At 50.5% G+C, this 13,966-nt stretch overlaps 1 protein-coding gene across 1 annotated transcript in view; it reads left to right on the plus strand.

Moving 5' to 3' along the window:
* Window positions 1-13,966, plus strand: part of KDM3B (lysine demethylase 3B) — an 867,558-nt gene that overhangs the window by 726,189 nt on the left and 127,403 nt on the right. Inside the window, exon 22 of the mRNA XM_085618404.1 lies at window positions 2,901-3,077. Coding sequence (XP_085474530.1) covers window positions 2,901-3,077 — 177 coding nt within the window. The remainder of the gene's footprint in view (window positions 1-2,900; window positions 3,078-13,966) is intronic.

Here is a 13,966-nt window from a genome sequence, read left to right on the forward strand (position 1 = left end):
CGATCTATGCACAGTGTGTAGATCTGCAGCTCTACATGCCAAGAACAGATGCATACTGGTAAGTAGCATTTGCCTTCTATTGCATTACTACTGTAAAGTATCTATGCTTACCTGTGCCAGGCTTGCTTGATTCTAGAAAATAAAATAACTAAAATAATATTTTTATACAAAAACAATTGGTCTGAAGTGGTCTTTGAGTGTGTGATTTCATTTGCTGACTGAGTGTGTACAACAAATGCTTAACTCTATCCTCTGATACTGCCTTACTAGTCCCATGTACCTGAGCCCATCCTCTGGATTAGTCTCATGTCTTGGAAGGTTTCGTACGGTCACTAAGGTCTGTAATTGGGGAGCACAGAAGCAAGGCCCAAGTGCAGCTTCCTTCTTTGGACCCATTATTACCTCTATCTGACCTGACCCATACGCCTCAGATTTTGCTCACCCAAAGAAAGGTTTACAGGAGTGGGGGTTAATAATTGAAGGACTTGTCTTTGAGGCTCAGATTGGCAGCCTCAAGTCTTCAGGAAATGCCTCATGTGTGCCCCCTTATTTACAGGATTGCCCAATAAAGGCATCTTCAGAAAATATATGTTCGAGGCAAATGAGCTGTAGATCGTATACTTGTGCATAGATCGCCATCTGGTGTTGGGCTCGGATGTTTGCACTTTGTTTTTGTCTTGGAAGAAGTCTTTTGTAGTCACGAGGTAGGTGACTACTCCTTAGGAGGATAGTGCGCATGGTCTTCGACTCCATCTCCAGATTCTTTTTTTTTTTTTCTGCCATCAGGTTCGGATGTGACTTGCTGCGCTCAGGGTCGATATCTGTTTCAAATCTCCCTTCGACGCGCAATCCCTCTCCACTCGACGGTATTGTCTTGATCGCGTTTCCTTTCAACGCAATTGTTGAAAAAAACAAAACTCCTCAACGCGGACCGTTGGGCCTATCCACGCCGACCACGCCTGCAGTCAATGGAAAGGACTCCTTTCAAAAAATGCTCCGGGTGTGGTGCTAAGTTCCCACACACGGACGTGCACGAGGTCTGTAACCTCTGCCTCTCACCAGAGCACGAAGACAAGAAGTGCGAGGCCTGTTCATCTTTCAGGTCGAAGAAAACCATCCGTGATCGTCGGGCTCGACGTCACGAAATGTCTTGCGGAAGCGCCTCGATTCCCGACATCTTCGGAGCAGATCCCAATGTCCAGCCGGAGCAACAAGGTGATGAAGACATCTCTGTCTCCGAAGCCGACGACTCCGACGTGGATCTATATTCCCATCTTCATCGGTATGATCATCCTCATTATCTGATGTTGGAGGTGAAACAATACGTGGGGAGTGTGGTGGAGAAATGAGAAGATTTGGATCAGCTGGAGGAGGAGGAGGAGGTGGGGAGGTGTTAGAACTCAACTCCTTTCTTTTTAAGGGTATTGCAGGTTCCTCTGAAGTGTCCATTTTCCTCTTTTTTTGTAGGCTCTGTTACAACTTTGCCAGTCTCTGGATCAATAGATAGTTTTTTGGTTGGGATCCAAAAAATCAGGTACAGGTTGCATGGGTAAAATTTATTTTTCGGTGCTGAAGATTTTGGGTCAAAATTTTCTTTGGACCGAGTCTGAGGCTTTCTGTGGGTACTTGACCTCCTTAGGTTTTGTTCTATGAGTTTGTGACTCCGAGACTCTTTTTGGCTCGATGATTTTTGCGGCTCCGAAGATTTTTTCGGTTCCGAATGTTTCTTTGGTATGTTTCGACGCCGAGGGCTTGGACGTCGAAGCAGTCTTCGGTGTCGACGAAGAAGGGTGTGGCACATCTGTGGTTTTGGGCTTCGGTGCCGAAGGTGACTTTTCGGCACCGGAATGGGGTTGGCTCGAGCACGAAGGCTTATGTTTAGTTCTCATAGCCGGATCCGAGGGCAGGGCATCTGAGAAATCCTGCCAGTGTCGACCCGAGTCCGAGGGCGTTACCAGAGCCTTAGGTTTGGTTTTGGTTGGGAGAGGGGTTACGGTACTCACAGACCACTGAGCCGGGGTGTCTGTTTAGTCTTCGACGTCGGAGCCTGGCCCACACTAGCTTTTTGTTTTGGTTGCACGTCTACACAATAGTTTTTTGTGAACGTGTGTGGTGTAGACCAAGTTGCTGCTTTGCAGATGTCAATGGGATCATAATCGTGCTGCATGAAGTTCTTCCATACCCGTTGAGCTGTGCAAAATCATGCACGTATTTGAGCCACTCGCAGCAGTCGTAGCACAGTTTTCATGCAATTTGTGATTTGAGAATTACTGACTGACCTGTTTTGGGTGTTTTCAGCTGGTCGAACCCCCTGCTCCCCCTTGGAAATGTAACCTTTTTATTTCAGTACCCATTGGGTCTATGCAGTCATTGGTTTCTGTTGTGAAAAACTGCTTTCCTGGTGGCTGTCATCTCAGAATTACTGTCTGGATGCAGTTGTGGATACTCCAATCAGACAGATGGTTCTGAAAATCTTGTTCACATCCAGATATACCTCTTCAACCTACTAGATATTTATTGGTTGGTACATGAATCTATAGAAATACCTAGTGTTGCAGAAGAATTATACTTCTACTTACTTATAGATTCATGTGGGACCAACACCCCACCATTGAGATTTGAAGCTCAAAATCTGCCAGTTGGGGCTTTGAGATCATTGCTAGAGTGGTGTGTGGCAGAAATTAGGGTCAAATATGTTTACAAAACCGGCTTATTTCAACGCTTCGTTTACAGGCATCCTGTTTTCTACTGAGGATTACTTTATTGACATTGAAGAATAGCATGCACATTTATAATAGATTCCAATTGTATAGAGCACCCCTAATGTCTATCAGGCTGTTCATTTGTAAGCTTTTACTGATTATATACAGTTTATATGTAATCATTTTCTTTATTTTAAGGTTGGTGAAGAGCAAGGGCAAGAAAACCCTCCAGACCATGATCCAATCCATGACCAAAGCTGGTACTTGGACCAGGTCTTGCGAAAGCGCCTCCATGAGGAGTATGGTGTTCAAGGTTGGGCCATTGTGCAATTCCTGGGAGATGCAGTGTTTATTCCTGCAGGAGCCCCACACCAGGTGATATAATCTGAACCATGTTTTCTTTCCCAGAGGAATAGCATTCTGTGAATGATTGTATTTGTAATGTTTTTTGTATCGGCTTCCTGTACTGTAATTGATTGAGGAAATACTGTATGTTGCAAATTTTGATGAATAATTTTAAGCGCAGATTCCTCACCTTTAGAAAAATACCCAGGTGTCAGACTGAGTACGGAAGCTTTTCACAGTAATGTTCTCCCACGCCAGTAGATGGCACCATGATGCTCCGCATTTACTTTGTTCTGCCCTGAAAGTGAAAGAGCAGCGCGGATTCAGAAGCTCTGCTTTTGCTTTTCTTAATGGTCTGACAAACGTTTTTGACAAACATTTCAACCAGCAAGCAAGGGAACTGTGTCTTCTATGAAGATTATAGGATTTAAGCTATGCATGTCTTAAACGGATGTCTGATGCCCCACTAGGTATGCCTTTGATGTTTGGGCTCAGGGCACAACTTAGTTTTGTGAGGATTTCACCCTCATGAACCCATACTTTGGCAAACACTGGAAGAAATGGTACATTCCAATCTTGTTTGAAAATGAAAGCGTATAACTTTTCTGGCTCCCAGTGTTTCACACAACAGGTCCTCTTCGCAGTCAAATAAAGAGGTAAGTCCAAATTGAAGTCTAAAAGAAAACATCAAAAAGCAAGAGGGACCTGTCCCCATCTTGTCACAATCTGCATTGAATTCGCACTATATCTCACTCCTGTTCCACTGAGGAGCCGATTCTGCATCGGATCCGATGCTCCCCTTAATTCCTTACATCATCGGTGACGTCTCAGTAGATGTAGGTGCTCAGTGAGGCCATCTTGATTCTCATCTTTGGTGTCCTCCCAGTTAATGTGGCACGCCTTCGACTATATCTGCAGGGGTTTTCCAATTGGGTTGTCGCTGGTGGATCTGTCCTCAGTACTGCTGTGCCTCTCAAACCTCTCTTGTGCCTGCACTGATGTGAGTGCCAACTTTCACTCTGATGCTAAAATCTGTGCCAGTCACTTCAACATCAATGCTGGTACTGATGCCACCAGAAGATTCTATACTGATTTTGACATTTGTCTCTGAGCCAAACCCATCTCAACGCTGACCGAGGTCATGTCTCAAATCTGTTGGCCTGTGCCTCCTTCAGTCGGATTCTGCAAAACACTACCCCTGTGGCAGGACACGCCCTTGGGTGCTCCACCAGCTTTTCGGTTCAATCTGCCACCTTTTGGGCATAACAGTGATGATGGTGGGGATGTTACCCCCACACTACTATGAAGGTGATTATATATTGAAAAGCAGGAGGCCACTGAGCTTGATACATACCTTGATTTCTCACCGTGGACCTCCTACTGAAGAAAGTAATCCTTTTTTAGTGGTCATTAGATGTGCAGCGGAGGTTTGGCACCTCCAACTTGTTTCTGTAGAGGTCAAAACGAACGCCCTTACAGAGGTTCAGCAACAAAGCGAGGTTTATTCTGAGCCCTTGTTGCCCTTTAAAGAAACACTGACTGATACTATGAAGGGCACACATGCTAATCCTTGTTCCTGCCCTCCAGTGAGCAGACGGGTTGCGAGATGCCACAGGCCTTGGCAGGTGACCCTGATTTCCAAACGCTGCATCCCACGCCTTAGCGTCTGGTGGTGTAAGGCTCTACCAGTAAAGTGAATCCCTAATGTATTCCTACAACTGCCCAAACACCCCCATCCTTCCTTAACCTGCCATATAGAAAACGTATTGTGCCAGACAGCTTAGCCCTAAGGTCGGTCAACACCAGTTTTTTACTTGGCAGATATATGTGTATCGTTTAGGTCATGTCAGCAAGATCTTTCCGGCAGTCCTTGAAGACATTCGAGTCTCCCTGGCACAAACCATTCAGGTTGCGACCCTTGACCTTCCTGGTAGGTCGCTTTCCCCCTCCCTGCTGCAGCTCCGCCGTCACCCCCGCGGTCTCTGCTGCCGCCGGTGATATCGAGGCCCTCCACCACCCGCAGGCTCCCACCTGCGCCTCATCCCTGGTGGCCAGTGGTGGCCTAAGGTTAGTTTCCGCTGTGACTGTTGCTTGCGTTGCCTGTCTGCCCGCTCCTCCTTCTGTGCCCCCCGCTCGCCTCCGTGCCCCCTTCTGATTCCGTACCCCTTGCCAGTGTGCCCCCTTATATTCTGTTCCACTGACTTCTGTGCCCCTCTGATTTTGTGCTTTTTTCGTATTCTGTGCCCCTCTGATTTTGTGCTTTTTTCGTATTCTGTGCCCCTCTGATTTTGTGCTTTTTTCGTATTCTGTGCCCCTCTGATTTTGTGCTTTTTTCGTATTCTGTGCCCCTCTGATATTGTGCTTTTTCGTATTCTGTGCCCCCTCCTCGAGTCCGTGCCCCGCGCCGGTCTCCTTTCCCCTGTCCCCGCCGCTGCCTCCTCTGCGGCCCGCCCCCTCCGCGCCCATTCGTTCCACCCGTGCCTCCCGCCTCCCAGCTGCTCCTCCCTCCCCATATATGGCGTCCGCGCGCAGCGGGGGCGCCGCTGGCGCGCCAAAGGCAAGCCAGTCTGCGCCCATCCGCGCCTGGACCGTGCCCAGCACCAGAACCCCCGGCCCCCGCAGCAGCCACGAGGACCGCCGCCTCTGCTACGACGCCAACATCCTCGTCGCTCTCAACCCAGGAAGGACCCACATCTGCTGCAAGGCCGCTCTGAGGCGCCCCCACGGCCCTTTCATCTGCCGGAACTGCAGCTTCTCATGCAGCGAAAGCGCCAAGACGCCTGCCACGACGGAACCCAACCAGCTTAGATGCATCCTGATCAACCACCGCACACAAACACGCCGTCGAACTCTGGGACCTACTAGACACCACATCACCGGACGTCGCCTTCCTGACGAGACCTGGATGAACGAAACCTCCTCGCCAGACATCGCCATAGCCATCCCAGACGGGTACAAGATCACCCGCAGAGACCGCACCAACAGGGCCGGAGGAGGAATCTCCATCATCCACAAAAACACCATCAGGGTCTCAACAAACACCGACGACACCCTCAGCACCGCCGAACACATGCACTTCCACATCCACACGGACCCCAAGACCACCCTAAGAGGCACCCTCGTCTACAGACCGCCAGGACCCCAGCCTCAATTCTGCGACTCCATCGCCGACCTCATCAACACGCACGCGCTGACCTCCACTGACTACATCCTCCTCGGAGACCTGAACTATCACCTGGAGAACAACAACGACGACGACATCAACGCCTCCACCCTGATCGACAACCTCGCCAACCTCGGACTGAAACAGCTCGTCACGACGCCGACCCACATCGCCGGCCACACGCTAGATGCCATCTTCTCCTCAAGCCCCCACATCACCTTCAGCCACGCCTCCGAACTCACCTGGACAGACCACCACTGCATCCACTTCTCCTTCCGAAAACCCCTCACACACCACCGCACACTACAGACCCAAGAACAACTACAGACAAGCCTCGCACTCAACCCTCCGACGAACCCCACCAACCCCGATGAGGGTGCACTCACCCTCGAACGCTGGATGAACGACTGCGCCAACACCGTAGCCCCGCTGAAAAATACCACCAACAGAGACACCAGCAGAAGAGTCAGCTTGTTCACCCCGGAACTCCTTGACTCAAAACGCACCTGCCGGAAACTGGAAAACATATGGCACAGCGACAAGACGCCAGACAGCCGCGCTGCCCACAAAGACGCCATCCGCAACCACCACCACCTCATCAGGATCGCCAAAAGGCCCTCCTTCACAGACTGCCTTGACAACAACGCACACAACAGCAAGGAGCTCTTCACCATTGTGAAGGAACTCTCCAACCCCAGCTCCAACGCCAACAACATCCAACCATAGCAAGCCCTGTGCGACTCCCTCGCCACATTCTTCCACTGGAAAATCACCGACATCCATAACCGTTTATAACCCCGGACGACGCCTGCAGACCTCGCAGCACCGAACCCACCGCACCCCACCGCCCACGACAACCTGGGCCAACGTGAGCATCGAGGACACAATCAAGACCATGGGAACAATCCACTCAGGATCCCCGTCCGACCCTCTCCCGCACCACATCTTCAACAAAGCCAGCAACTCCATCGCACCTCACCTGCTCAAAGTCATCAACCTCTCATTCAAGACCGCCACCTTCCCTGAGAACTGGAAGCACGCAGAGATCAACGCCCTACTGAAGAAACCCAAGGCGGATCCGAGCGACCTCAAGAACTTCTGACCCTGCTTCCGTTCCCAGCAAAGGTCATCGAGAAGATAGTCAACACCCAGCTCACCCGTCACCTCGAAGACAACAACATCCTGGACCCATCCCAATCAGAATTCCGCAGTAACCACAGCACCGAGACCGCCCTCATCGCCGCCACAGACATCAGGATCCTGCTAGACAACGGCGAGACGGCGGCCCTCATCCTCCTGGACCTCTCCGCCGCCTTCGACACCGTCTGCCACCGCACACTACGCACGCGCCTCCACGTCGCAGGGATCTGAGACAAGGCCCTGGACTGGACCACCTCCTTCCTCTCCGGCAGAACTCAGAGAGTCAGCCTCCCCCCGTTCTGATCCGATGCTTCCAAGATCATCTGCAGCGTCCCTCAAGGATCTTCCCTCAGCCCGACACTGTTCAACGTCTACATGGCACCACTAGCACGCATCGCTCGACAGCAAGACCTCAACATAATTTCCTATGCTGCCACTCAGCTGATCCTCTCCCTCACCAAGGACCCCCTCACCACCAAATCCAACCTCCACCAGGGAATGAAGGCCGTCGCAGACTGGATAGAGGATAGCCGCCTCAAACTGAACACAGACAAGACGGAGATCCTCATCCTCGGGTCCAACCCCTCCGCATTGGACGACTCTTGGTGGCCCACGTCACTGGGGTCCCACCCGGCCCTCACCGACCACGCATGCAACCTGGGAGTCATCCTCGACTCGAAACTCTCCATGACCAAACAAGTCAACGCAGTCTCCTCCACCTGCTTCAACACCCTCCAAGATCTACAGATGGATCCAGACAAACACAAGGAAAACAGTCACCCAGGCTCTAGTCAGCAGCAGACTCGACTACGGAAACGCCCTCTACACCGGAGCCTCGTCCAAGCTCATCAACAGACTACAGAGAATCCAGAACGCCTCTGCGCGCCTGATCCTCGACGTCCCGCGCCGCGACCACATCACCCCCCACCTGACGAACCTGCACTGGCTCCCCGTCGACAGGAGAATATCCTTCAAACTCCTGATCCACGCACACAAGGCACTCCACAAGGCCGGACCAGCCTACCTCAACAATCTGCTATCCTTCTACGCACCCAACAGGAAACTCCGCTCCGCTGACCATGCCCTGGCCACGGTCCCACGCATCCGGAGAACAACTTCTGGAGGCAGATCCTTCTCCCATCGCACCGCGAGGACCTGGAACACCCTCCCCCTCTAGACAACTCAAGACCTGGCTCTTCGACCAATAGCAGCAGCAGGCAGCAAACCCCCCCCCCCCCCCCCCCCCCCCCCTCCGCGCCTTGAAACCCTCGCCGGTATGTAGTGCGCTTTACAAATTAATGGATTGATTGACCAGGACGCAGTTCTGTCATGCACTCTGAATTGGACACAAAAAATTGCTTAGATCTAGCAGGAGGTTCCAGTGTGGTGCTCAGTCTCCACGCTTAGATGCAATCTTCTACTTTTTCAGTGGATGTCCAGGGCTCCATAATGTATATGCTGTTTGACAGGTCTCTTCTGTTTGGCCATAACACGGACTGTGCCCTTCAACACTTTGAGAAAAGCCAGGTCACAGCTCATTCTTAGGGGCTTTCGACTCCCACACGTCACATACCCCCCCCCCCCCTGCCCGGCAGCAGCCTCTAAACCACGTTAGCTTGCCCTTATGTTCTCACAAGGATCATATAGGAGGCGAGATCCAACCCTTTTTCCAGTGGTGATGACAGACCAAATATTCCAACGAGGCTATGCCCTACCATTCCTTTTCGATCTGCATTTTACACCTTCATCAGACTAGCTCTTGTATCTCAGTTTTTGCCATTTTTTCTCTTGGACTCATACTTCTCCTTTGGACTCAAATCACAGGGTTGGGGTGTTCCTCCTTGTACATTATACCGCATATTTTCATATCCAGTTCAGTTTCTGATGTATTTATAGAGGCCCCTGAAGAAGGGATTTCCTATCCCGAAATGCATTGGGCATCTCCATCATCAGAATGTTTATGAAATTCGTGTTTTGAAGAATACTATAAGAAACTTTGTTCACCGTTGTTTTAGAGAAATTGGATGTTGTTAATGTAGTCACATTTTTTCACTCTTTGATTGTTTAATTGATAAAAACGACAAACTTTAATCCTTAATTGAATAAATAAAATGATATTTGTGCATTCTACATTGTGCAATGAAATATAATTTATGATTAAGAGTTGAATTACATTTATAGTTGTGCGACCAGGCATCAAGTGAAGTGTCACTTGTTCAGGTTTCGTTTATAGTAGTGGCTGGCAACCTCTTCCTGACCTGTACGCTTACCAGATAAAATAGGGCCAGAAATGCTTACATTTTAGCAAAAGTAAAGGTGTGCGCAACACGACCCACGTCATTAGAATTGTTGACATATCCCTGTGTACCATGCCTACAACCCACAGCCCTGGCATACGTCAGCCACCCCTTAGCTGGGTGCACTAAACCAGTGGTGAGGGTATCTCTACAGTTTTTAAGGCAATTCTTAGACATAGTAAGCGCAATAATGCCATTAAGAGTCTATGGTACTGGGAGTTTGTCATTACAAACTCCACAGCACCATAATGGCTTTACTGAAAACTGGGAAGCTTGGTATCCAACTTCTCAGCACATTAAACCCCCACTGATGCCACTGTGGGATTTAATGAAAAATGCGCACAGAGATGCCCCTGAAAACGATAACACTAGTGTCCTGGCTGAGTGGCTGCTCACCAGCTGCCACCACCAGACATGTTTCTGGACCCCTGGGTAGAGAACCTGCTGCTCTCGGGGTCTGAAATAACGCTCATCCTGAGACGAGGTGCCAAGACTCCCGACCCCACCCCCCAGGATAGGTAGGGTCCACGAAGGGGAAGCTTCAAAGGCTTGCCGCCTTTGTGAGCTACCCCAGCCCTTTGCTGCTTGCAACAACTGGCTCCCACCGTTTCTGACCCCTACTTTGAGCAGGATAATCAGCAGGAAAACCAAATGAGGAAGGGAGGTGTGCCCACCTTTGCCAACCCCACCCCTCAGGTGGGGGAGGCGAGGTGAACCACAACTCTCACCTCAGCCAACCAGAGAGAGGTATATTCCCCCCCTCCCACTGGAGGGTGGCATAATATGGGGTGTACCCACCCCAAGGAAGGGACCCATTGGTCCCAACCTTTACTCACCTGTAACGCCCCTTAATCTAATACTTAAGGGCAACCCTGAACATTGCCTCCTCAGGCAAGAACCGACTAGAAGAAAAGAAGGACCAAAGAAGCTGTGCTGAAACTAAGAGGAGGAGGGTGCCCTTGGCCCCAGCCCTACGGCCTGTCCCCACCTCAAACCTGCTCCAGCAAAATCCCGGTGTGTCCTGCCCCCAGCAGCCTCAAGAACCCGAAGGACCTGCCCTGCCTTCCAAACCCAATGCTTTGTTTCCCGTGAGCGCTGGATTTGCTTACCCACAGACTCTGGCCCCAGCCAAAACCGTGAGTCTCCACCCTATGCCTCAATTAAAAGTGGCCCAACACTATGAGGTCTCCCCCAGTGATCCTGTCCTGATATCCAGTGATCTCTGACCTACCTCGAAGCAAAACCTGCAACCCCTTTCTGAAGGATCCCCTTACAGCAACAGGAGCTGGTAAGAAAAGCAGACGCCTATAGATACCCCTGCACCCGACGTCCCACGGCCTTCGGTGGCTTAACCAACGGTGTCCTAGCATCCCAACTTACCTCTCCAACCAGTGGTCACCTCCAGAAGATCTTCGTCGCCGAGCCTGCAGTCTTTGTTTCAACTCGAGAATCCCAATTGAAAACCGATCACCCATCACCAAAACAGCACCCTGCACCCAGCCGCCCCTGCGGGTGTACTTTGGGTGCTAAATCTGATTCCCCCCCCCCCCCCCCCCCCTCCTTTGCCCTGAGCCTAACACCAGGAGCTTTGCTCCCACAACCGTGTGGCCTGCTCATGAGCAGCCACAAACTGGAGGCCCCCTATCCTCCATTCGATAACATTGGCCTCAGCACTCTGCACCCAGTGCAGCTGAGGTGTTTCATGAGTGCTTCCTTGACACTGGGAGATATCCGGTTCTAACACCAGAATACCAACTCCCACAAACGTGTACTTACCTGCAAACTGTTGACTTAACTTTTCTCCATATGACTACATTGACTGCTTTTCCTCAAATTGTTCTAGGTGTGGAGTTGGTTTTGTATGAAACACTGAAAAACTGCAAATGTACAAAAACTGATTTACTTACCATTTCTCTAGGCAATGTCCCAGTGTGGTATCTAGGCATATCACACTGGTTAGAAAAAGTAACTTAAAAGTAATCTAAAAAGTAACATACAAAGTAATCTGTAAAGTAACTGAAAAGTAATTTCGAAACATTGACTTACCTGTAATTCAATCACCTGCATTCAATTGTAAAACATTGCATAAGATTTTGCAAAGCATTTATTTCACTTACCTGCACCAGGCTGGGCTTTGTTCTAGTAATAAAATAACTAAATGTTCAAGGCATATGAGCTGCAGATTACACACTGTGCATAGATCGCCATCTGGTGTTGGACCCGGAAGTTTCCACTCGTTTTTGTCTTGGTAAGTGTTTGAAAGTCACGAGGTATGGGACTCCTCCTTTGGATCATAGTGCGCATGGGCATCGGCTCCATCCTCAGATTGTTTTTTTCCCGCCATCGGGCTTGGATGTCTTCTCGCGTTCCAGTTCGGAACCGTGAACGGTTTTCTCTTTCGACGCGCAATCCTTTCCTTCTCGACGGTATTGTTTCGATCGCGTTTCCAATCACACGCGACCCTTCAACTTCGAAGTCTTCGATTCTGGACGTCGGCGAAGGCCTTCGGGCCTACCTGGGCCTCATCTCCGGCTCATGGAAAGGACGCCATTTAAAAAGTGTCCTCGATGTGGGTCGACTTTTCCCCATACCGACCCGCATGATGTGTGCAACCTCTGCCTCTCACCGAGGCCAGAGACTGTCCAGCTTGCGCCTCCTACTGCTCCAAGAAAACGATCCGGGACCAACGAGCTCGAAGAACCATGGCGCGCTCGTCATCCCCGATCCCCGACAACATCTTTCAAGAGGGTGTCGATGTTCCAAAACAGGGTCGAGTCGAGGAAGCCATCGTCAGCACCTCCGAAGCAGACGATTCAGACGTCGAAGACATCACTCCAGCTCAAAGGGCCGTGAGTACAGACGTCCACCCCGACCCACACACCCTTCGACACTGTCGAAAAAGGCTTCGGTACCACCTCCACCTTCGGACCCAGTTGCACACCGAGACACTGCTTCCCATTCCCCGCCTTCGGGCCTGGTAAAGAAGCCTATTAAGCCTTTAGGCGACTCGGGCTCGAGTCAGCCTACCCTCGGTACCGACAAGCAAACTCCGGCACCAAAAAAGAAGGCGTCCTTGTCGTCCTCCACGCTGACCGCTACTTTGACGTCAAAGCACTCGGCGTCGAAGGCTAGCAAGAGTTACTCCAGTATTGGAACTTTCATAGATTCCCATAGCTTGTATCATTCCCCGTCGTCGGAATGGGAGTCTCGGTATCCAAAATAACATAGCAGTAGGTACAACAGAGAAAAAAAAAGGCCTAGGCCTCATTACCTTTTGTAGCATATCTACCTCTTTTTGTAAAAGAGACCAAAATAAAGCCACAACCAATCAGATTAGCCTCACCCCACAGAACCTTCCTGAGAGAACCTCAGAGCCTCAGATTTTCTACCGCACGTTGTGCTTAGGGAGTCTCCTTTGAGCTCTGCTCACTTCAACTTTGTTGACTGCTTTCTTCAAAAATATTTTGCTTCCAACTTGTTGCTGTTTTCCTTCTGGGATGTCTAACAAGGAGAAGAAAGCCCTTTTCAAGCCTTGTTCCACCTGTGGCAAAAAACGGCTTTACGTGGAGGACCGGCATAAGGATTGTATTTATTGCCTGTACCCGGAACATAAGGCTGCGGAATGCAAGATCTGCCGCACCTTTTCTACAAAGACCCTCCGGGACCGTGAGGGTTACCTTCTTACGTGGCTCCAGAAGCTTAAGTCACGGAAGGGTGCTGCATCCAGTGACAGTGAGGACTCTTCATCTGGCACCTCCTCTCACAGGTCAGTGAAAAGGGGTAGGGGTTCCCCTTCGCCATCCTCTGACCGTCCTGCTAAGGCCTAAAAAAAGACCCCCCGTCAGTCTATGAGCCGGAGTTCGAGTAAATCTCCTCACCACGGTGCAAAGGAGAGGGAAGGACTTTCTACTGCCCCAGCAGTGGTGGTATCCACTGTGGCGTTCAAGAAACTTTCTTCGTGGTCTTCAGAGAGGTCAGAAAAGGAATCTAGATCGTCGACGACGCAGTTGAAGACTCCGTATACGAAGACTTCTAAATCTCAGCTTAAAAAAGTCCAGCCGTCAACAGGCTCGACGGTGCTTTCTATTCCAGCATCGACGTCAGCGTCGACGGGTGTGTCGACGACGATGCCAGCGTCTACGAGAGTGTCAACGACGGTGTCGTCCATGAGGGCTATGACGACGTCGACTATGATAACGACGACGGCGGGAGTGTCGACGGTCTCGTCGACGGCAGTGTCGACGACGCCCATATCCTCGTCGACGATCCAGTCGACGGTGCAGCTTTCAACGACAACCTCGTCGACGATGGAATCATTA

This window comes from Triturus cristatus, chromosome 7 (genome assembly GCF_964204655.1).
Source record: "Triturus cristatus chromosome 7, aTriCri1.1, whole genome shotgun sequence".
NCBI lineage: Eukaryota > Metazoa > Chordata > Amphibia > Caudata > Salamandridae > Triturus > Triturus cristatus.